The sequence below is a fragment of the Podarcis filfolensis genome (genome assembly GCF_964270895.1).
Source record: "Podarcis filfolensis genome assembly, chromosome: 2".
NCBI classification, from domain to species: Eukaryota; Metazoa; Chordata; class Lepidosauria; order Squamata; family Lacertidae; genus Podarcis; species Podarcis filfolensis.
The window spans coordinates 11,738,165-11,761,241 of NC_139605.1; the positions used below are offsets into that span (position 1 = coordinate 11,738,165).

The 23,077-nt window shown below is 44.7% G+C and overlaps 1 protein-coding gene across 3 annotated transcripts in view; it reads right to left on the reverse strand.

Moving 5' to 3' along the window:
* Nucleotides 1-22,614, reverse strand: part of LOC310756848 (zinc finger protein RFP-like) — a 26,230-nt gene extending 3,616 nt beyond the window's left edge. Inside the window, exons 1-7 of one of the 3 annotated variants that reach the window (XM_083601701.1) lie at nt 21,717-22,396; nt 21,032-21,127; nt 20,301-20,531; nt 19,918-19,940; nt 18,760-18,881; nt 17,686-17,718; nt 15,050-15,975 (exon numbers count right to left, since the gene is read on the reverse strand). In XM_083601701.1, the coding sequence (XP_083457827.1) occupies nt 15,383-15,975; nt 17,686-17,718; nt 18,760-18,881; nt 19,918-19,940; nt 20,301-20,531; nt 21,032-21,127; nt 21,717-22,148 (1,530 nt within the window). In that variant the 5' untranslated portion in view covers nt 22,149-22,396 and the 3' untranslated portion in view covers nt 15,050-15,382. Of the gene's footprint in view, nt 1-909; nt 1,032-2,541; nt 2,565-3,975; nt 4,207-4,375; nt 4,472-5,305; nt 5,974-15,049; nt 15,976-17,685; nt 17,719-18,759; nt 18,882-19,917; nt 19,941-20,300; nt 20,532-21,031; nt 21,128-21,716 lie in introns of those variants that run through there. The other 2 variants (XM_083601702.1, XM_083601703.1) reach the window with 2 other exon arrangements.
* Nucleotides 22,615-23,077: the final 463 nt, after the last annotated feature.

Below are 23,077 nucleotides of genomic sequence, written 5' to 3' on the forward strand. Positions count from 1 at the left end.
ATCTAGTGATGACAATATGAACTCATGAGATTGTACAGTCATACCTTGGAAGTTAAATGGAATCCGTTCCGGAAGTCCATTCGACTTCCAAAACGTTCAGAAACCAAAGCACAGTTTCTCATTGGCTGCAGGAGTCGGGAGTCGATTTGTTTGGGACCAAAGGCATTTGAGATCCAAGGTACGGCTGTAGTTTAAAGGTAAAGGTAAAGGGACCCCTGACCATTAGGTCCAGTCGTGGCCGACTCTGGGGTTGCGGCGCTCATCTCGCTTTATTGGCCGAGGGAGCCGGCGTACAGCTTCCGGGTCATGTGGCCAGCATGACAAAGCCACTTCTGGCGAACCAGAGCAGCGCACGCAAACGCCGTTTACCTTCCCACCGGAGCTGTACCTATTTATCTACTTGCACTTTTGACGTGCTTTCGAACTGCTAGGTTGGCAGGAGCGGGGACCAAACAACGGGAGCTCACCCCGTCGCGGGGTGTAGGTGAAGATACTTGGGAAATGGGTGAGATGCGTGAAAGCACCTAAGGCCTGGCTGAGAAATGTGAAGAGGTCAAGTACAACTTTTTACAGACAACTCGCAACTTATGTGAGAGTTGTACTCCATCTGAGATTTGGCATGTTCCCATAAGATCTTGATGGAGCCTCTCAGAGCCCAATAAACAAGGCAGTAAACGATAATTTCTTGCCTGCTCTCTATTTTATAGCGATCCGCGCAAAGCTGTGATTGCGTAAAGAAAGCAGCATAAGCTCTGAGTCTTCACATGTGAAAGTATGGCTTCTAGATATTGCAAGAGAATAAATAAACTTCCATTTTTCCTGGCATGTCTAATAATCCGTATGACTTGGAGCCTGTCATGAACACTTCTAAACATCCATTAAACAATCCTTTCAGCCCTTCTTTATTACCTCTGAATTTTTCCATGACTCCCTCCAGGAAGGGATTAATATCGCAGAAGTCCCAGATCCTCCACTTCAGGGCAGGAGGAAAAGCCACAGGAGGATCCTCTAAGTTCTCCTTCTCCTGAGACCTGGGAGGAGAAGAACAAAGTCAAGCCACCATCCTTCCAACGCAAGGAGCTTTCTGACAAGGCAGGTGTCTCATCCTGACAATAAAGGCATGATGGATATACGTTTATCCTGAAGACTTGGGAGCAGGTTTTTTCCTATGGCAAAAGGGATCATCTAGAGAGCACCTAACAAGTTGAAGGAAAACTGACACTCACTTGCTTCCAAAATATACTGAAGGAAATATATGAATATGAGACTGAAGGTAAATAATAAATAAATAAATATTTTATTATTTATACCCCGCCCATCCGACTGGGTTGCCCCTGCCACTCTGGGTGGCTTCCAACATATATAAAAACATAGTAAAACATGAAACCTTTACAAACTTCCCTATACAGAGCTGCCGGGATGGCTTTTGTAAATCCAGGAAAGTCCCTGGTTTCTGCTTTCCTGGTTTCTAGTTTCAAGCTTTCCACACCTTGCCCCTCTTATAAAGAAGAAGCTGATATATGCATATATTAAAGAAGCTGATATATGCAAATTATTTTTGTGAAGAAAAGTGAACAATGCTGGGTCTTTACGGAGTGATTTTAGGACTACAATGGGCCCTTCCTTAGGGCCAATGGTTAACTCGCCTTTCCTCTTCACAGACTCTCTGACCATTGACTACAATGGGCATTTCTGAAATATAAGGAAGTTCAGAATGCTTTAGAATGGCTTTTGCAATTAACATAAACGTATTTTAGCACAGCGGTTATATTATAAAAATGGTGAAAATATTAGAAATTAAAGCAGTATTTTCTAAACATGGAAGATTCTCAAAATTCGCGAGTGTTTGAATATGTTGCAGTTGTTTCAGGGACAAGGCTCTCAGCGGCTGCTCTTCACGATGGCTGAGTCAAAGGCAGTGGTGCCTCTGAACCTCAGGAGGGGAGTGTCCTCTGGGGCTCGGATCCTGATCACAGGTTTCCGACAGGCTTCTGGTTAAGCACTGTGAAAACTAAATGCTGGACTAGATGGGCCACTGGCCTGATCCAGCAGGGCCTTTCTCACATTCTTATGTCTGAGGAAGAACCTGCAGAAGCCAGAAATACACTGGATATTTAAGGGTAAGTTATAGTGAAGATATTTACAAGTACCTTTGGAATGTCCCCCTCTTTTTGTATCAATTGCAAAGTAAATGAATCCATCATAAAGAAGGGCCTCCAGAAATATGCAATGGAGGGGAACGAGGAATGGCTTCCTTCCCATGATTGTAGATGAGACCAATAGCTACAAATGACTATGAAAATGTGTCCCTATTTTTGTCTGTGATCTTGTGAAATGGACGATGGAGTCCTAAGCTATCTCTGGAAGGAGGAACTGGAGAGTGAGGTTCTTACTCTCAATCTTGTGAAATTGAAACCTTGTGAAATGGACGATGGAGCCCTAAACTATTTCTGGAAGGAGGAACTGGAGAGTGAGGTTCTCACCCGTTAAACAGGAACTTTTGTAGCATCAGAATAAGGAAGGGGTTTTTCCATCACTTACCTCTGCAAGAAGCTTTTGATATCCTGGAAGGAAAGAAAGAAAAAGATATCAGTGGAGCCATATCTGCAGAGAGCCCTGTGGTCAGTTATAAATGCTAAGCAGTTGAAGCAGAGAGATGTTACAAAGGTAAAGGTAAAGGGACCCCTGACCATTAGGTCCAGTCGTGGCCGACTCTAGGGTTGCAGCGCTCATCTCGTTTTATTGGCCGAGGGAGCCGGCGTTTGTTCACAGACAGCTTCCGGGTCATGTGGCCAGCATGACTAAGCCGCTTCTGGCGAACCAGAGCAGCACACGGAAACGCCGCTTACCTTCCGCCGGAGCAGTACCTATTTATCTACTTGCACTTTGTGCTTTTGAACTTCTAGGTTGGCAGGAGCAGAGACCGAGCAACGGGAGCTCACTCCGTCGCAGGGATTCGAACCGCCAACCTTCTGATCGGCAAATCCTAGGCTCTGTGGTTTAACCCACAGCGCCATCCGCATCCCTAGAGAGATGTTAGCCGAGGACAAAAGGCCCTCAAGAAAATATGCAGTGCCATGTAATTTGGAATAACCATCAGATAGCAAAAGTCAGCTACTCCAGTGATGACGAAGAAAAGGTCCCTTTCTTCTCTTTTGACCAAGTCACCCAAACACCGGAGAGATTCAATCCCACCTCCCTGATTTGCCATTTTGCCCTGCAGTGCATGCTGGCTCCGTGTTCACCTGCGACCAGTCGGTTCACTGCTATGTACATCCCACACTCAATCATATCCTATGAACCACCCTGAGACTTGTGGGTATAGGATGGTACACAAACTTACTTTAATAATAATGATGATAATAATAATAATAATAATAATAATAATAATAATAATAATAATAGGTCACCCCCTCTCTAGCAGGACCCAAGACAGCATCTGAATGAAAAGGTGATGCAGTGCCAATTTGGAAAGCCTGTGTTGGAGGCAGTATCGGTTGCATTCAACTCGCTTTTTCTCAGGCACACTGAAATTAATGAACCTAAGATAGTCATCCCCATTAATTTCAATTGTCTACTCTGAGTAAAGGTTAATTGAAGCCCTCTTGGCTTGTGGGCTTCCCAGAGACCTTTGGTTGGCCAATGCGAGAACAGGATGCAGGACGGAAAGGGCCTGTGGTTTGATCTAGTGACAACTTGAAGAAAATATTGGGGGGTGGGCAGGTAAGCTACGCCCCACATAATCAATCACAATATGCAGTACACACACCCCATTTCAACAGAAATGTCCATTATTGGGGGGCTGGCCCCCTCAAATATTTTATTGGGGTGTCCAAGGGATCTCAGCCCCTCAGAGTGGGCTCCTATGTACTGCTTGTTTCTCCTACAACAGTATTTTTATGTGGGGAAGGGCTAAGAAATGCTTGCAGTCTGAAGCAGCACACTCCACCCTCTCACATCAGGATGAGGCCTCACCTGCAGGAGTTCACTCGCTGGTTCCTGAAGCTTCTTCTCCATCTCCCGGATGGCACTATCAAAAGCGGAGAGTTCCCTGGAGAGTCTGGCCAGGTGCTCCTCCCTTTTCTTTGCAATCTCCTTCTCCACTTCTGCCATCTGGGCCAGAAGAAGCTTCTCTTGTTCTTTCAGAAACTGGTGCAGTCGCCTGATCTCAGCCACCAACTTCCCCTTCTCTGCTTCCATTTGCTTCTGCAGCAGCAAAAACAGAAAAAGGAAGAGAACAGCAGGCCAGTATCAGGCATAATGTTGCAGGATGAAGAGGCCAGATATCAGAATTCACTTGGAAGGGCATGTCTGACATTTTAGAGAGATTTAAGACTACAGCACTTTTTCACTTTCAAGTAACAGTGATGCTTACAAGCAGGTCTTGGCTTTCCTTTTCTGCATCTGCTTTAAACATCAGAATTTTCTTTCTCTCCTTCCTCACGTTGTCTAGGCATCTGCTGATCTGATCCTGAAAAGAAAACAAAATCCCAGCTGGGTTGCTTTTTCAAGCGTTTTAGTAATATCAGGCAACTGAATAATACGCTTGCTCCCTGCCCCACATTCCCGGGTCCTTCCGGAGGTTCCCCTTCATTCCTGCCACCTGCCTTGCCCCACCTTCCAGTTCTAGGAGCTTTCACTGGGAGCTGCTTCCAGAGGAAGAACTGTGGGGAGTGACTCCAATATGCTGCAGGGGGACATAGAGGGAAATTGACCCCTTGAAAGATGATGGAATGTTTATTAACTAGTGTTTTCAGAACCTTCACAAGGCTGCACAAACGCTCCTGCTAGAGGGAGTGGGGAGAATACATTATTTCAAGAGTATCTTGGCATCATTCCTGCCTTGCAGGGGGTTGGACTAGATGACCCTTGGGTCCCTTCCAACTCTTAAGATTCTGTGATCTTGCAGGCCTGGCTTGCCTACAGCTATTCCATCCCCCAAGCAAATCCAGAGCAGAGGCGTAGCATGGGCCAGCCTGGGAGGCGCCTGTTGTGAGCTGTTGCGTCCTTTGCACAACGTCTTCCATCTGAAGGACTAACAGTCTGGCACCCTGCCAGCCACACACAGCTTTTGCAAATCTCAGAAAGCGGTGCTGGGCTTGCAGTGTACCATGAGACTTGCACCCCTCAAAGCAAGGCAGCATCAGCCACGTTGGCTGGCCGAGCTCCCCACTGCATGGCTGAGCAGGTGGTGCAATGCCCCCCTCTTAGCCCCAGTTACTAGGGGTCGCTCCACTGGCATTTGTCCCCATGGCGTGCGGCACAGCAAGGAACGCTCCGCCACTGATCCAGAGTGTTTTCCTACCTTGTACTCCAGGGACGCCTCCTCTATAGGAACTGCCTCGTGGCTTTTGTGCTCCTTGGCTCTGTCACAAACCAGGCAGATGGGGGCTTCATCCTGCTTGCAGAACAGCTTCAGGGGCTCCTGGTGCTTCTCACAAACTCTCCCCTTTCCTTCTGCCTCCTCTTTTCTGCCCAGAAGGCTGAATTTCTTAGTTATTTCCACAACATTTGCTAGCTGCAGGTTTCGCCTGACGCTGCCTTGCTCCACCCTTTCCCTGCACTGAGGGCAGGAAGCCTCTCCCTCAGATTTCCCCCAATACTGGGTCAGGCAGGATCGGCAGAAGTTGTGCCCGCACTCCGGGATGATCACTGGAGCTTGGAAATACTCCAGGCAGATGGAGCAAGTGGCTTCCTCGCAGAGATCCACGACAGGACTCCCAGAAGCAGCCATGGCCACCGCCCCAGGGAGAGAGAGTTGGTTTCGTTTTCACTTTTCCTTCTGCAAATGGGTGTGTTTCCTTTCCAGGAAATTCAGACTCAATGCATTTAGATCTCTGCTGATATGGAGCTGTGGAGTGAGCTGGAGCAGAGAGCCTCTTTCGTGTAGAGGAAATTAATTCCTTTATTTTAAAAGGAATGCTCTTGGCAGCTGCTCGTTTAAGGAACCATTTCCAGTGAGAGCAGGAAAGTATTTTTTGCTCTGTAAGACTCACTTTTTCCCTCCTAAAAAGTAAGGGGAAATGTGTGTGTGTCTTATGGAGCGAATGCAGGCTGCACAGCTATCCCAGAAGCCAGAACAGCAAGAGGAATCGCTGCTTTCACTGCGCAGCGATCCCTCTTGCTGTTCTGGCTGCTGGGATTCAGAATGGTGTTTTTTGTTTGTTTTCCTCCTCCAAAAACTAGGTGCGTCTTGTGGTCTGGTGCGTCTTATAGAGCGAAAAATACAGTAATTTCTTTATTTAAAAAGGAATGCTCTTGGCGGCTGCTCGTTTAAGGAACCATTTCCAGTGAGAGCTGGAGAGAAGTGAGGTTGTTTTCCCCTAACTTCACATGAGCCTCAGACTACTTTGAAAACCTAACTCCATTGCACCCACAAATTGCTCCATTTCCAGCTCTTAGCCTCGACGCAAAGAGGAGAAGCAGCCCAACCCTCCATCACCGTGCCTATTTTTAGTGATTTTGGACAAAATCACCAGCCTCACTGATAATGTAAAAAAACACTGCCCCCGCCAGGAGAAGACTGAGATTGCACGGCATTTTTAGCAATATGAGAAAATTGTTTCCTTCATAATCAAAAAATGACTGGGTCCTTTTTAATCTGCTATGAAGACCCAGTGAAGCTGAAAGGAAGGAGAGTCAGGGCAGGGCAAAGGAAGGACTTCTCTTAACACTGGATTTTGTGGGATTCCGATTAATTTTGCCGTGTGCAGAAGGGCTCGAGGGTGACATGAGGGAGGGGATTCCAGAGACCGAGGCTGACAAATGGGCCGATGCCTGGAAAAACAAACTCAGGCACTCTTTGGAAAAAGGTGAGTGGTGGGGAGGTACAATTAGAGTTATAGAAAATGTGGCAAAAGTGGACAGGAATACGATTCTCTCCCTCGTAGGCTGTGAGCTAAAGTTCTTGTATGTGCCAAATGCTGTAACTCTCCTAATTTTGGTGCCTTTCCATAGGAAAAACCTCCTGTTTTGGGAGGTTTGTAATGCTTGATGTTTTTATTATGTTTTAGATGTGCTGTAAGTCACCCAGAGTGGATGAGGAAACCCAGCGGATGGTTGGGGTATTATTATTATTTTATTACTTAAAAAGTGTGCCCTAAGGTAAAGGTAAAGGGACCCCTGACCATTAGGTCCAGTCGTGGACGACTCTGGGGTTGTGGCGCTCATCTTGCTTTATTGGCCGTCGTGGGGATTCGAACCGCCGACCTTCTGATTGGCAAATCCTAGACTCTGTGGTTTAACCTACAGCGCCACCCGCGTCCCAAAGTGTGCCCTACTCATAGGTTAATAGTTTGCATGCTAAACATGCAGTCCTTGATCTAACACCAATGATATAATGTCCCACACCCGCCTTTAACTGATGGGAAGAGAAAGAGAGGCAAATGCTTTTTATATTTTTGGGCAGAGCCTGCATCATTTTGAAAGGTCTGAGAAATAATAGATTCTGATTGGCTGGAGGTTCTAGTCTATGGAAGGGGGCGAAATAAGTGAGTGTGGGGACAAAGCAATTGGGGTTGTCTACAGGGCCGTTTTTTGGGGGATACGTTTTTTTCGGGGGACGCGGGTGGCGCTGTGGGTTAAACCAGAGCCTAGGGCTTGCCGATCAGAAGGTTGGCGGGAAGGTAAACGGTGTTTCCGTGCGCTGCTCTGGTTCGCCAGAAGTGGCTTTGTCATGCTGGCCACATGACCCGGAAGCTGTATGCCGGCTCCCTCGGCCGATAAAGTGAGATGAGCGCCGCAACCCCAGAGTCGGCCACAACTGGACCTAATGGTCAGGGGTCCCTTTACCTTTACCTTTTTACAGGGCCGTTTTAAGCGTATCCGAAGTGTGGTGCAAAGATCCCTCCGGTGCACCCGCCCCACCCCGTTTCCCAGATTTGTCGACCCTTTATTTAGGGAGGGAACACCAGCAGAAGCGGAGGAAGCCTCAGCAGCTGGAGGGCGGCTCCTCCGGCAGGGAAGAGGCGGACCTCCGGGTTCAGCTGGCTGCTTCCTGCCCCATGGCGGGCGGAGGCTCTGGGTGGGTGCTGCTTCGGCGCAGCATGGCAGAGGCGGGCAAGGGCGGTGAGCTGATGCGCCTCAACCTGTTGGGTGAGCGAGCACACCAAGCGAGCTGGCCTGCGCCGAGTGAAGGCGTGTGTGCCTCTCCCGCTGAGTGTCAGCTCGGTTTTTCCCATTTTAGCCTTCTGGCGCCCTGCAGAATTCGGTGCCTGCAAGCTAAAAGGGTAAAAATGGAGTCAACGCTCGGCAGGAATGGCGCACTCAACCTCGCTCACTCAGCGCGCTCGTTTGGTGTTCCCCAGACTCTCGCCTGGTGCCCTCCAGAACTTGGTGCCTTGGCGCCCCGTGCCACTAGTGTGTATGGGTAAGACGCCCCCAGTTGTCTAGTCAGAACAGATTTAGTTGACCACATGAACCATCATATGAAAGAAGGTTCAAAACCTGGGTAGATATAATACAGTGGTACCTCCGGTTATGAACTTAATTCATTCCGGAGATCCATTCTAAACCTGAAACCGTTCTTAACCTGAGGCCGTGCTTTCGGTAATGGGGCCTCCTTGCACCCCGGGGCATAGTTTGCTCCAGGAGCAACTACTTCCGGGTCAGTGGAGCTTGTTACCTGAAGCATTTGCAAGGAGGACGGTAGGTAACTCGAGGTTCCACTGTATATGCATTTGCATATACAGAATCCGGGAACGAGCTGTTGTATCAAATGACAGCCTCTATGCTGTCTTGGCAGTGAATCTTTCCTCCTGAGCAACCAATAAATGAAATCTGGATGTCAGATCAAAGGAATTTCTACCTTGAGCTTCGGTCGTTGTCTCGAGGGCTGTTTGCACACACGTGTGTTCATCGCATGCTTCCTCAGCGCTCGATGTCTGGCAGCTTAACACGCAAACTGACTCCACCACAGTCAGGGGTGGTGTGCAAGTGGCTCTTGTAGCGACTGATTCATCACAAGCCTCCATGAGACGCTGCCATCGTCCAGTGAGGGACAGACCTCTGTGAAGCAGCTTGAAGTACCTGAATTTCCTTTAAGGCTGTGGCTCTAACCTTATTTATTTGGGAACAAGTTCCATTGCGGGAAGGGGACAGAGAGAAGGGACAGCCCATGAGTCAAGACTGGCGCATTTGGAAACTGTGAGAATTCCTGACTTAGAGGCAAATCAGCGACAATCTCAAATTTCAATTGCATCTCTGCAGCTAAAACAGAAGGAATGTAATCTGAGATTGAGGGGCGTACCCCAGAAAGAGTGGGATAATTTGAAGGATTGGTTAATTGAAGAATTTGCAGCATACTGGGGCCTCTCAAAAGAAGAATTAAATTCCTGGATAGACAAGGTCTACAGATTTGGACCTAAAAAAGATACTAAGATCACACATGATTGTATGGTGATTTTTAAAACTAAAGAGCAGAGAGACATTATTTTAGGCCACCATTATAAAAAAAGTTTAAAGATAGAGGAGAAGGGAATAATTCTTTTTAAAGATATTCCGACATACTTTTTGGCCCTGAGAAATAATTATACAGATTTGGCCAGTGCCCTAAGAAGAAAGAACATTTTCTTCAGGTGGGAGTTCCCGGAAGGACTATCTTTTAAATTTCAAGGAAGGAAACAAAGAAAACAACTGTCGGAGAGAAAGAAAGATTTTTGGAGAAAAACGCAAAAGAGGTTGGATTGGAAAGTTCTCCCTCATCAGGGGCAGGGGCAGTGGGCCCCTAACAAATCAGAATGTCTTTGAAAATCTACTCTTGGAATGTGAATGGTCTAAATTCACGTTTTAAGAGGAACCAAGTTTATCACGTACTGGCAAGACAGAATTTGGATATACATGCTATAAGACTTCATAGGAAAATTCTCCAAAATAAGAAACTTGGGCAGGAATTTATTTCATCCGACAAAGTGAAAAAAAGAGGCGTGGTTTTCTACGTTAAAGAAAAATGGAACCCCAAATTGTTGTTTAAAGATGAGGAAGGGAGGTACATTGCAGTTGAAATTACGGCACAAGGTGATAAATTTCTTTTGCTGGAAATTTATGCACCTAATGATGGCAAAGTGGAATTCTTTAAGGATCTGGACTTAAAACTCATGGATTATATGGATTACAAATTGATTTTAATGGGAGACCTGAATGGAGTAGCATCAACATTAATGGATAAAACACAGGGACAGAAAAATCCAAGTTCCGGCAGACTACCAAAGATTTTCTTTGATATGACTGATAAATACGATTTGTCGGACATATGGAGGCTACGAAATCCAATGGAGAAAGATTTCACTTTTTTCTCAAATTCAAATCAATCTTTCTCACGAAATGACTATTTATGGGTATCCAGAGATTTGGTTCCTAAGGTTACTAAAACAGAAATTTGCCCTAAGACTTGCTCAGATCATAATGCAGTGGTTTTGGAGATGAAATTATACCTGCAGGGTTCCTTTAGATGGAGGATGAATGATGAGTTGTTGAGGAATGAACAGATGATTAGTAAGGCCCAAAAGACTCTAAAAGATTATTTTGAACTAAATATGAACACAGAGGTTGAAACAAGAGTCATTTGGGATGCAAGTAAGGCCGTAATGAGAGGTTTCCTCATACAACAGAACCCGATAAGGAAAAAGATACAGAATGAGAAAAAAGAGAAAATTCTGTCTCCAATAAAAGACAAAGAGAAAAGTTTAAGATTAATGCCAAAGAGTCAACAGATACCAAAAGAAATTAAAGCATTGCAGATTCAATTTTCTCAAATTATTAACCAGGAAATAGAATGGAAAATTAAAATGATGAAACAGAGAAATTTTGAATCTGCAAATAAATGTGGGAAATTGTTGGCTTGGCAATTAAAAAAGAGACAGAAGCAAAGTACTATTACAAACATTGTATCTGATGGAAAACCCTGCAGATATAAGAAAATGTTTTCAGAAATACTTTAAACAGCTGTATAAAAAAGGTAAAGAAGATAAGGATAAAATTGAGCAATTTCTTGTGGCGAATGAAATGCAGAAAATTCCAGAGGATAAAAGGTTCCTACTAAATGGCATGATTACAAGACAGGAGGTTGAGATGGCAATAAATAAGATGCAGGCAGGCAAAGCTCCAGGACCAGATGGTCTTTCTGCAAAATATTATAAAATATTGAAAGATTGGCTAATTCAACCGTTGGCAGATGTGTGTAATAAGATTCTAAGAGGGGACAAAGCTCCCGAAACCTGGAAAGATGCATTTATCACTCTGATTCCAAAAACAGATCAAGATAGATCCGATGTAAAAAATTATAGACCAATCTCATTACTTAATGTGGATTATAAAATCTTCGCAAACATTTTGGCCAATAGATTAAAAAAGGTTCTATCAAATTATATACATAAGGACCAGGCAGGATTTCTGCCTGGGAGACATATGAAAGATAACATTAGAAATATAATTGATATAATAGAAAGGTTGAAAGCGAAAAGAAATTGTAAAGTAATGTTAATGTTTATTGATGCTGAAAAGGCCTTTGATAATGTTTCTTGGTTATTTATGATGAAAAATCTAGAAAGAATTGAGTTTGGCCAGCAATTTTTAAATGGTATTAATGCGATCTATTTTGAACAAAAAGCAAAAATCATAGTTAATAATGTGGTCTCAGAGGAAATCAGAATTGAGAAAGGAACCAGGCAAGGGTGCCCGCTTTCCCTCTGCTATTTATTTCTGTTCTGGAGGTTTTGTTAAACATGTTGAGGAAAGAGGAGGAGGTTAAAGGCATTGCAGTAGGATCCAAGCAATATAAATTAAAAGCCTTTGCTGATGATTTGGTTTTAACTTTACAAGATCCAGAAACCAGTGCAGTGAAAGCACTGGAGCTGATTCAAGAGTTTGGGCAGGTAGCAGGATTTAAATTAAACAAGAGCAAGACCAAAGTTTTAGAAAAAAACTTAGATAATGAGGAAAGAAAAAACCTTTTTGAAAGGACAGGCCTTGTTTCGGTGAAAAAAGTTAAATATTTGGGTGTGAATTTATCGGTAAAGAATCTGAATCTTTACAAAGATAACTATGAAAAATTATGGAATGAAATCAAGAGAGATCTTGAGGTATGGTCAAATTTAAAACTCTCATTGATGGGCCGAATATCGGTGGTTAAGATGAATGTATTGCCGAAGATGTTGTTCTTATTTCAAGTCTTACCAATCATTGATAATGTCAAATGTTTTAAAGAATGGCAGAAGGTATTGTCTAAATTTATCTGGCAGGGGAAAAAACCTAGAATTAAATATAAATTACTTACAGATATAAAAGAAAGAGGGGGTTTTTCCCTGCCAGATTTGAAGATATACTTTGAAGCTGCTGCATTCTGCTGGATCAAGGATTGGATTCAATTAGAGAATGATGATGTGTTAGACTTGAAGGGATTGGATAATCGATTTGGATGGCATGCATATCTATGGTATGACAAGGTAAAGGCCCACAGGGGTTTTAAGAATCATGTAATTAGAAAAGCATTATACAATGTATGGACTAGATACAAAGATCTTTTAGTAAGAAAAACACCAAAATGGATTTCACCAATGGAAGCACAGGCCCCAAAAAAGTTAAATATGGAAAACAAATGGTTGAGGTATTCAGATTTGTTGTTAGAGAATCAGGAAGGTTTTAAATTAAAACCATTTGAACAAATTAAAGATACAAGTGAATTGGTTGCAATATTATCAAATTAACGAATTATATAAGATGGATAAGAGAAATGGTTTTGCAACAGAAAAAACCAAATTGGAAACGGAGTTGTTAGATACTAATGATAAGAATATGTCTAAAATGTACAGTTTGTTGTTGGAGTGGCATACAAAGGATGAACAAGTTAAACTGGTTATGATTGATTGGGCAAGGGATGTGGGACATAATATAATGATGGAGGACTAGGAGAGGCTATGGAGGAAAGGGGTTAAGTTCACTGCATGTACGATGTTAAAGGAAAACATTATGAAGATGATGTAAAGATGGTACTTGACCCCTGTGAAATTAGCAAAGATTTATCACAAAAGTGATAATCTTTGTTGGAAATGTAAAGAAAAAGAAGGTACTTTTTTCCATATGTGGTGGACTTGTCCCAAGGTGAAAGACTTCTGGGAGAAGATTTATAATGAACTGAAAAAAATGTTGAAATATACATTTATTAAGAAACCAGAGGCCTTTCTCCTTGGAATAACAGGTTTAGAATTGCCCAAGAAAGATGTTAAATTATTTTTGTATGCCACAACGGCCGCTCGAATATTACTTGCTAAAAATTGGAAAACACAAGAACTACCAACAGTGGAAGATTGGCAGATGAAGATGATGGACTTTTCGGAGCTAGCTGACCTGACTGGAAGAATCCGTGACCAGAAAGAAGAGGAGTTTCAAGAGGACTGGAGGAAATTCAAGGACTATTTGAACAAATATTGTAATATAAAAAATTAGAAATTACTTGAAAGAAACAAATAGGCCTAGGACAAATTAAGTTATAATTAAATAAATGGGATTCAGAATGTCAAGGAAAGTGACTAGAATTGGAAATTGTTTTAGTTTAATAATGATATTGGAAAGCTGTTACTTTTAAATTACAAGGAAACTCAGAAGGGATTTGAGGAAGTCAATCAAGATGTTTAAAAAGTTGGATTTGTGAAGAATTAAGTTTGTTATTATTGTCTATTTGTTTATTGTTCTCCCCCTTTTCCCCTCCCTTCCCCCCTTTTTTTCTCTCTTCTTCTCTTTTTCCTTTTCTGTTTTTTTGTATTAATTTGCTTTGTGGTTTGTGTTACTATGAAAATTTAATAAAAATTTATTTTTAAAAAAAAAAGAGAGAGAAGGGACAGCCCACACCAATGTCTTGGGAGGGTGGCGCAAATAGTCCCAAGATCTTAATGCTCCCCCTAGAATTAATTGTGAGTTGGGCAGGTGAGCTTTTAATCAAAGCTGGCAAAGTGCTCTGTGTTTGCGTGGGTGTGTGAGAGAGCTGCATTGATGTGCCATTGGGTCATTAGACGTGGGAAATACAATGTCTACTGCGCATGCATGAGATGAGAATGAATTCACTGTAGGTTCCTGTGGAATGCCCTCCCATCAGATATCAGATAAACAAATACACAGCGTTCTGGAGACATCTGAAGGCAGCCCTGTATCGGGAAGTTCTTAATGTTTGATGTTTTACTGTGTTTTTATATGTGCTGTAAGCTGCCCAGAGCGGCTGGGGAAACCAAGCCAGATGGGCGGGGTATTAATAATAAAATTAAATTATTCTTCTGAGACTGGAATAATGCGAGTCAGGACTGGAAGTTTTAATGGATAATGTGAGGTAGGCAAACCAGCTCCTTGAGTTGGAACCTGCCTGGTCCCCTGGGAAGCAGTTCTCTCACAGTCCTTCTCCCATAAAGACCCTTATGGATCCATAACTGCTTGGTTCCTGCTCATTGCAGAGAGATCTGTGTAGATCTGCCTGTTCACTACAAAGCACCTAAGAGAAAATAATTGTATACATGGGAATCTACCCCCCCCCCGAAATTCCCTAGATTGTCTCTGTTCTCTCCTCAGAGCTTCTGCCGGTGGCTCCTCATTGTTTGTTACATGAGGCCTGAAACCTGCATGAGGGTTATGTTCTGGGGGTCTGCATTCAAAGGCAAAATCACATAAAGGCAGGAAGACCCCCAGAAATGCCTTCTGCAACCTTCCTAGAGGGCAGTAAGGAAGGCGGAGGAAAACCCAGGGCCAAAAGAGTTTAAGCCCCCTCTGACTTGCTTTCTGGTCTCTGGAGGCTCTTGTGAGATATCACATGGCCCCTTCTGAGTGTTACTTTGAAGCCTTGCGCCATCTTGATATTTTTGTTTTGACGAAGCATGCAAGGCAGGGATCGTGTAACTAAGCTGTGTGCAAATTTTGGGCCACTTTGGCCCAAAGAGAGATTTTACTGAAATGCCACATAAGCTTCCCTGAGCAACAGCAAAGAAGAAGGGATTTTGGTTCTTGCATCTCCACAGCCAGTGAAGGTCTTGGGGGAGGGAAAGGGAAACTGAAAACAGGACAGAGGCTGAAGGAGGTTTTAAGCGATGCCTATTCAGAATTCTGATTTTATTCAGAAGTGGTAAGGGTATTCTCCATAGAAAGCTGTAAGTCAGACTTCACTGGCTTTTGGGAGGCTGGAAAAAGTACTACATCAGAACAGGCATGAGGGTAGGGTTGATTTTGTGTTTATTATTAGTCTGTGTCTTTGCCCCTCCTTTGAAGCAGCTGATTCCCAAGGGAGACCATGAGGGAAAGACAACAGGCAGGTTTCAGGACTGACAGGAGACTCAACCAATTGGTACCATTTACAGAAGTGGCCTGAGAAAAAAAGAGTTGCACCATGATGGACACTCGGGTCAGTCTATCACTCTTTTGCCAATACAGCTGCCCCTTTAGTCTGCCTCTGAGATAAGAGAGAACTTAGATTGAAGATGTGGCGATATGTATCTGCTTGTCTGTCTCTATCCTCAGAGAGTGCTAAGTGGCCTTTGGCAGACACAGAAAACAAGGGCTGGAAGGTTTCTCCTGAGAAGGAGGCTGCAGAGTATGACTGGAGAAGGGCTGCTGTATCAGCATCGTAAAAGGACACCCATCCCCCTTCACAGTTCAGGGCCACTCGGATCCTCTCGGGCTCCTTACGGGGGAAGCAGAACTTGTACCTACCGCCCCACTTTCCCATACCCCAGATCCCTTCACTAGGACCAAAAGAGAACTTGCCCTTCCTCTTCACAGACTTTCTGGCCACCCCCACGGCCCATTCCCCCTTGCTCCCCACAACGACGTCCCAGAAATGTCGGCCTGATGTGAAACCCTCACATCCCAGTACATAGCTATGTATGTCAAATCTCTCAGGGTTGTCTGGCAGGCCTTGACGCACTTCTCCCTCTCTCACACTCTTTCGATCCTCAGACAGGATGAGCCAGGGATTTGCTGTGTCTGGATCCAAAATTATGTTTTCTGTGGTGGCAGAGGAGGAAAGAAAAGAGGAACCACATCAACTGGGGAGCTGACTTTGCTTTAGACAGTAACGTAATTCCCTCTGAAATGAACAGGGACTCAGTTAATGGTGTTCAGGACTAGGATGCTCCACAAGTTCTTAATAATAATTACTGAAACATCTGTATGGTTTTGGGGGAGTCGTGCCATCAAAAGGAACCCTCCTATTTTCTGGTAATGAAATCACTGTGCACAGAAACCTTACACCAGCCCTCTAAGTAAGGTCAACTTTATTATGCCCGTTTTTCAGACGGGAGGACTGAGGCTGAGAGTGGCTTCTTTACTCACCCCCAAAGCTCATGGCAGAAGGCGTCATCAAAGCAGGGACTCCCTGATTCACAGCTCAATCTTTTCCCTCACGACACACTGTGCTTGAAATGGCAGGTAAATCTGGCAGCAGGCCACAGCAGAGAACACACCCTTCTCATGGCAAGTTGGGTGTATTTAAAGGATGTTTTACCCCATCTTTCCAGGCAGTTTATAAAAAGGAAAAACACTGACACCCATAAAACTGTCTCTATGCTCTGCTGCTTATGAAAACAACTAGTCTCCCTTGACCCTCTCTGTGTGAAATGACCTTCTTGGGGCTCCGAGAGTGAATCAGGGGGGCTCTGTTTTGATGAGCAGATGTTGTCAGGCAGGCTGCCTCTCTCTGCAGATGCCAGACAGTTGACTTGCCTGTTGGGAATGTTGAAGCTCTGCTCTTCTCATTGATATTGGTAATGAAACTCAAATAGGACAAAAATGCATTCTCCTCCAATGATATCCTTCAAAAGATCATTTTAATGAAGGCCCGGCGCCTTCGTTATACACATTTAGGTGCCAGGCAAAAACATTCCTCTTTAACCAGGCCTTTGGCTGATTGACATCTGATGCCCTTTTAAAATGTGAATTGGGAGAGTGTAACAACCTAAGTAAGGGACATGGGGGGTGCTGTGGTCTAAACCACTGAACCTCTTGGGCTTGCCGATCAGGAGGTTGGCGGTTCAAATCCCCACGACGGGGTGAGCTCCCATTGCTCGGTCCCAGTTCCTGCCAACCTAGCAGTTTGAAAGCACGCCAAAAAGTGCAAGTAGATACCGTATTTTTCGCTCTATAAGACGCACCAGACCACAAGACGCACCTAGTTTTTGGAGGAGGAAAACAAGAAAAAAAATATTCTGAATCTCAGAAGCCAGAACAGCAAGAGGGATCGCTGCGCAGTGAAAGCAGCAATCTCTCTTGCTGTTCTGGCTTCTGGGATAGCTGCGCAGCCTGCATTCGCTCCATAAGACGCACACACATTTCCCCTTACTTTTTAGGAGGGAAAAAGTGAGTTATAGAGCAAAAAATACGGTAAATAGGTACCGCTCCTGCGGGAAGGTAAACGGCGTTTCCACGTGCTGCTCTGGTTTCGGTGTTCCGTTGCACCAGAAGTGGGTTAGTCATGCTGGCCACATGACCTGAAAAAACTGTCTGCGGACAAACACCGGCTCCCTTGGCGTGTAAAGTGAGATGAGTGCCGCAACCCCAAAGTCATTTGCGACTGGACTTAACTGTCAAGGGTCCTTTACCTTTACCAACCTAATTTATCACTTCCTGAAAGTGACAGAAAACCTGTAAGGCAGATGTGGAAACTGCTAACTGGGGGGGGGGGATAAAATTGTGCCACTATTCGACCCTGAAATTTACCTTTTTGCAGCTCAAGTCCAGATTCCACAGTGTCTGGTGAAGAAAAGGGAACAGAGATTTAGCATCACACCATCACCCTGGTAACTAATCTGGTAATGACAATATGAGCTCATGCAATTATAGCTGGGGAAGCCAGAGTGGTGAACTTTAGGTATTGTGGACTACAGTTCCCATCATCCCTAAGCATCGGCCATGCCAGCTGGAGCTTATGGGAGTTGCCATTTAAAATGTCTAAAACCCACCATGCTGCCTATCCCTGCATAAGCCAGGGCAGGGGCGATGTCAAGATTCAGGCCTGCTCAGACCTTAGAGGAGGAGCAGGACCCCCAGAAGATCTCCCCATCAGCAACAATCTTGAGGAGATGTAATAATAATAATAATTATTATACCCCGCCCAGTCACTCTGCGCGGCTCACAGCATATACAGTGGTACCTCAGGTTACATATGCATCAGGTTACATACGCTTCAAGTTACAGACTCTAACCCTAACCCAGAAATAGTGCTTCAGGTTAAGAACTTTGCTTCAGGATGAGAACAGAAATCGTGCTTCGGCGGCATGGCAGCAGCAGGAGACCCCATTAGCTAAAGTGGTGCTTTAGGTTAAGAACAGTTTCTGATTAAGTACGGACCTCCGGAACGAATTAAGTACTTAACCCGAGGTACCACTGTATTGAAACATAGTAAAAAATCAAACATTAAGAGCACCATTTCTCACGAGAGCTTCCACATCCCAACAAGTAATTGTTTCCTCCCCACTTCCTATTTAGAGTGCTCTGATGGTGTTTCCTGCTTGGCAGGGGGTTGGACTCGATGGCCCTTGTGGTCTCTTCCAACTCTATGATTCTATGATTCTATGATTTATTCGTGATCCCCATCAAGCTGTGACTGTGTGAGTAAAATTAGCGTAAGTTGTGAGTCATGTGTATATGAAAGGGTGGCATCTGGATACTGAAAGAGGATAAATATATAAACCTTTCATTTTCCTGCCATTGCTAATATACCATATGACCTGGACACTTTCATGAACACTTTGAAACATCTAGTATAGAATCCTTACAGCCCTTCTTCATTACCTCTGAACTGCTTCATGACTCCCTCCAGGAAGGGATTAATATCACAGAAGTCCCAAATCTTCCACTTCAGAGCAGGAGGAAAAGCCACAGGAGAATCCTCTAAGTTCTCCTTCTCCTGAGACCTGGGAGGAGAAGAACAAAGTCAAGCCACCATCCTTCCAATGCAAGGAGCTTTCTGACACGGCAGGTGTCTCATTCTGATTATAAAGGCACCATGGAAATATGATGAAGACTTGGGAGCAGAGTTCTTCCTATGGCAAAAGGGAGCATCAAGATGACGTCTGAATCTTGAAAGCATCTAAGAAGTTGAAGGAAAACCGACACACACCTGCTTCCATAGTACATGGAAGGGAATATATGAAGATAAGACTGAATGTATGCAGATGAATTCTTTAGAAGAAAAATAACAATACAAGGTCCTTAGAAAGAGATCTAGAACTGCATCAGTTTTAGCGAAGCATTTCAAATGACTAAAGTTATTAATACTTTTTAGCCCAGTAGTTACATTTAAAGTAGGGAGAAATATTAGAAATTAAAGCTGTATTTTCTAAACATGGAAGATTTAAAAAATATATTGAAGCCATTTGGAGAACAAAGCTCTCAACACTTATTGGCCATGATAGCTGGGTCAAAGGCAGTGGTGCCTCTGAAACCACAGGAGGGGAGTGTCCTCTGGGGCTCAGATCCTGCTTGCGGGTTTCCCACAGGCATTTGGTTAGTCACTGTGAAAACAGGATGCTGGACTTGATGGGCCATGGCCTGATCCAGCAGGGCCCTTTCTCACATTCTTATGTCTGAAGAAGAACCTGCAGAAGCCAGAAATACACGGGATATTTAAGGGTAAGTTATAGTGAAGATATTTACAAGCCCCTTTGGGATGTCCTCCCTTTTATGTAATTATTCCACAGTAAATGAATCGATCAGGGAAAAGGGAGAAATAAGTAATGGAGGGGAAGGAGGAATGGCTTCCTTCCTATGATTGTAGATGAGACCAATAGCTACAAATGACTATGAAAATGTGTCCCTATTTTTGTCTGTGATCTTGTGAAATGGACGATGGAGTCCTAAGCTATCTCTGGAAGGAGGAACTGGGGAGTGAGTTCCTCTCAAAAGAACTTTTCTAGCATCAGAATAAGGCAGGGGCTTTCCATCACTTACCTCTGCAAGAAGCTTCCAATATCCTGGAGGGAAAGAAAGAAAGAAAGAAAGAAAGAAAGAAAGAAAGAAAGAAAGATGTCAGTGGAGCCATTTCTCCAGTCTAAATGCTAAGCAGCCGAGTACCAGCTTCTGGGGATCACAGGTTTGGAGAGCACTACTGTTTTTAGGCTTCTCAGAGACCTCTGGTTGGCCAATGCGAGAACACAATGCTAGAATGAAGGGGCCTGTGGTTTGATCTAGCAGGGGCCCTTCTGCGACCCCTGGACTGACGCCTTTCACCCTTCATGTACTGTTTTCATGCCAGCAACATTTTTATGTGACTAAGAAATGCCTATAGTCTGAAGCAGCACACTCCACCCTCTCACATCAGGATGAGGCCTGACCTGCAGGAGTTCACTCTCTGGTTCCTGCAGCTTCTCCTCCATCTCCCGGATGAGGCTGTCAAGAGAGGAGAGTTCCCTGGAGAGTCTGGCCAGGAGCTCCTCCCTTTTGGCTGCAATCTCCTTCTCTACTTCTGCCATCTGGGCCAGAATACGTTTCTCCTGTTCTTCCAGAAACTGGTGCAGTCGCCTGAACTCAGCCACCATCTTTCCCCTCTCTGCACCTGTTTGTTTCTGCAGCAAAGAGATCGAAATAAGAGAACAGTGGGCCAAGATCAGGCATCTAGTCTGCTCTTGAAGGATGAAGAGGCCATTTATCCCAATTCCTTTGGAAGGCCACTTCTGACATTTTAGAGAGATTACGCCAATATTCAGCAGGGAAAGTGTTTCATAAGCACAAGCTCACTCCCTCCTTCAAATGTCTGTGGGCGATAAGGCTGTTTAAAAAGAAACCTCTTTCTGTATTTCCCCAGATTTTGATTTAATTTTGATTCGACTGATTTCTTATTAAAGCAAATAATTTTGCCAAAAATAAATATTCACTTAGTTTACAAATCCATTCTTCCTTTGTGAGTATAGTTTGTGACTTCCACCTAGCAGCAATCACTATTCTAGCAGCTGTACTTGCATATAGAAAAATTATTCCCCCCCCCCGCACCGGTATCTCTCCATCTATCTAAATTTCGATTTAAGACTACAGCACTTATTCACTTTCAAGTAACAATGATGCTTACAAGCAGGTCTTGACTTTCCTTTTCTGCGTCTGCTTTAAACACCATAATTTTCTCTCTCTTCTTCTTCATGTTGTCTAGGCAGGTGCTGATCTGATCCTGAAAACAAATCAAAATCAAAGTTTGCTTGCTTTTTTCCTTGTTGGAATTCATAATAACAGGAAAGTTGAATCATCTGCTTGCTCCCTGCCTTGTGGTCTTTGCCTTCTTCATCCTGGGAGCCTGTGGTGCAGTGGGTCAGTGTGTCTGGCTATTAACCAGAAGGTTGGTGGTTCGAGCCCAACCAGGGATGGCTGTGGGCAGAATTTCTGCATTGCAGGGGGTTGGACTAGATGGCCCTCAGGGTCCCTTCCAACTCCACCATTCTGTGATTCTATCCCTGCCACCTCCATTGCTCCTCCCTCCAGCCCTTTCCTAAGGGAGCTGCTTCCAGAGGATGAACTGGGGGTGAGTTTCTCCTGCAGGCGGACATTGGGGGCATTGTAATCCCCCAAAAGGAAAAAAGAAATGTTTATTGAAGAGAGTTTCCAAAGTTTAGTTTTTAGAAGGCTGCACAAAAGCTCTTGCTGGCGAGTGAGTCTTTGGCTGCCGAGGGGAGAATACATTAAAGCGTTTTCTTGCAAGACCCCCTTCTCTGTAGCTCTTTCACCCTCACCATCCCCAAAGGAAACCCAGAGAGATTTCTTACCTTGTACTCCTGGGACGCCTCCTCCAGAGGAACCACCTCGTGGCTTTTGTGCTCCTTGGATCTGTCACACACCACACAGATGGGGCTTTGGTCCTCCTTGCAGAAGAGCTTCAGGGGCTCCTGGTGCTTCTCGCAGATCTTCCCCTTTCCTTTGGCCTCCTTTTCCTCATGAAGACGGGGTTTCCCGACTGTAAGTTTTTTCACAACATTTGCCAGCGGCCGATTGGAGATGAGGCTCCTGTGCTGAATGATTTCCCTGCACTGAGGGCAGGAAGCCTCTCCCTCGGATTCCCCCCAGCACTGGATCAGGCAGGATCGGCAGAAGTTGTGCCCGCACTCCGGGATGATCACTGGATCCCTGAAATACCACAGGCAGATGGGGCAAGTGGCTTCCTCGGAGAGATCCTGCACGGGACCCCCAGAAGCAGCCATGGCTGCTGCCTCGCCCGGAAGAGAGAGCTGGTTTCGTTTTCTCTCTTTTGCGTCTGCAAATGGGCGTGTTCCCTTTCCAGGAAATTCAGGTGCTATAGCTCGAGATCACAGCTGCCTGACGAGAGGGGGAGTTAGCAGGGACACAGAGTCTTTGGGGCATGGGAATTTATATATTAAAAAGAAAGGGGATAAATCCTGGCTGCCGATTTAAGGAGCCATTTTCCAATGAGAGGTGGAGGGAAGCGAGTTTTTTTATGAGCTTCATGTCAGTCTCAGTTTTAGTTGGAAACCAGTGAATGAATCTGAATCTTGCAAGACCCTCCCACCCAATCGCTCAAACTCACACGCCCTTTTCCAGCTGCAAGACACAAAAGTTCAGACTCCAAGGAGCATCGCAGCCGGAGCCCAACCCTCCCCTGTGATGCGCATTCCCACGGGACAATTGAACACCCATCCGCAGCCCCTGAGAATATGGGATGGAGGCTGGGGGATTTCTAAGCTGCTCTCCAGCTCCAGCGTCTTCCCAGTCCTGTCCACCCACTGGTCCCATCTCCAGCCCCTCCAATGGTCTTCGGGGGAATAATCATTTCTTAAAATAACATTTTTAAAAAGGCTTTCCCAGAAGGATATATTTTATTGGGATGGGGGGAGAAAGTAGGCACAAGGATGTGGCATTTATTTCCTCTTTGCTCCACAGAAGAGATTAAAAAGACGACCTGCCTTCATTTCCTCTTCCCATTTGAGCAGTGCGACTATGTCAGAAATGATCCTGTAATGTCCCCTCTCCTTGGCCATTGACCCTGGTTCTTCAGTTTTCTCACTGCCATGGCAGATAAGGCTGAGTCTCACTCGCCCAAAGGACTTGGAATACATGCTGAAGTTGCGGAGACCAACATCAGGAAATGATTTAATAAATCTCCCCAACACCC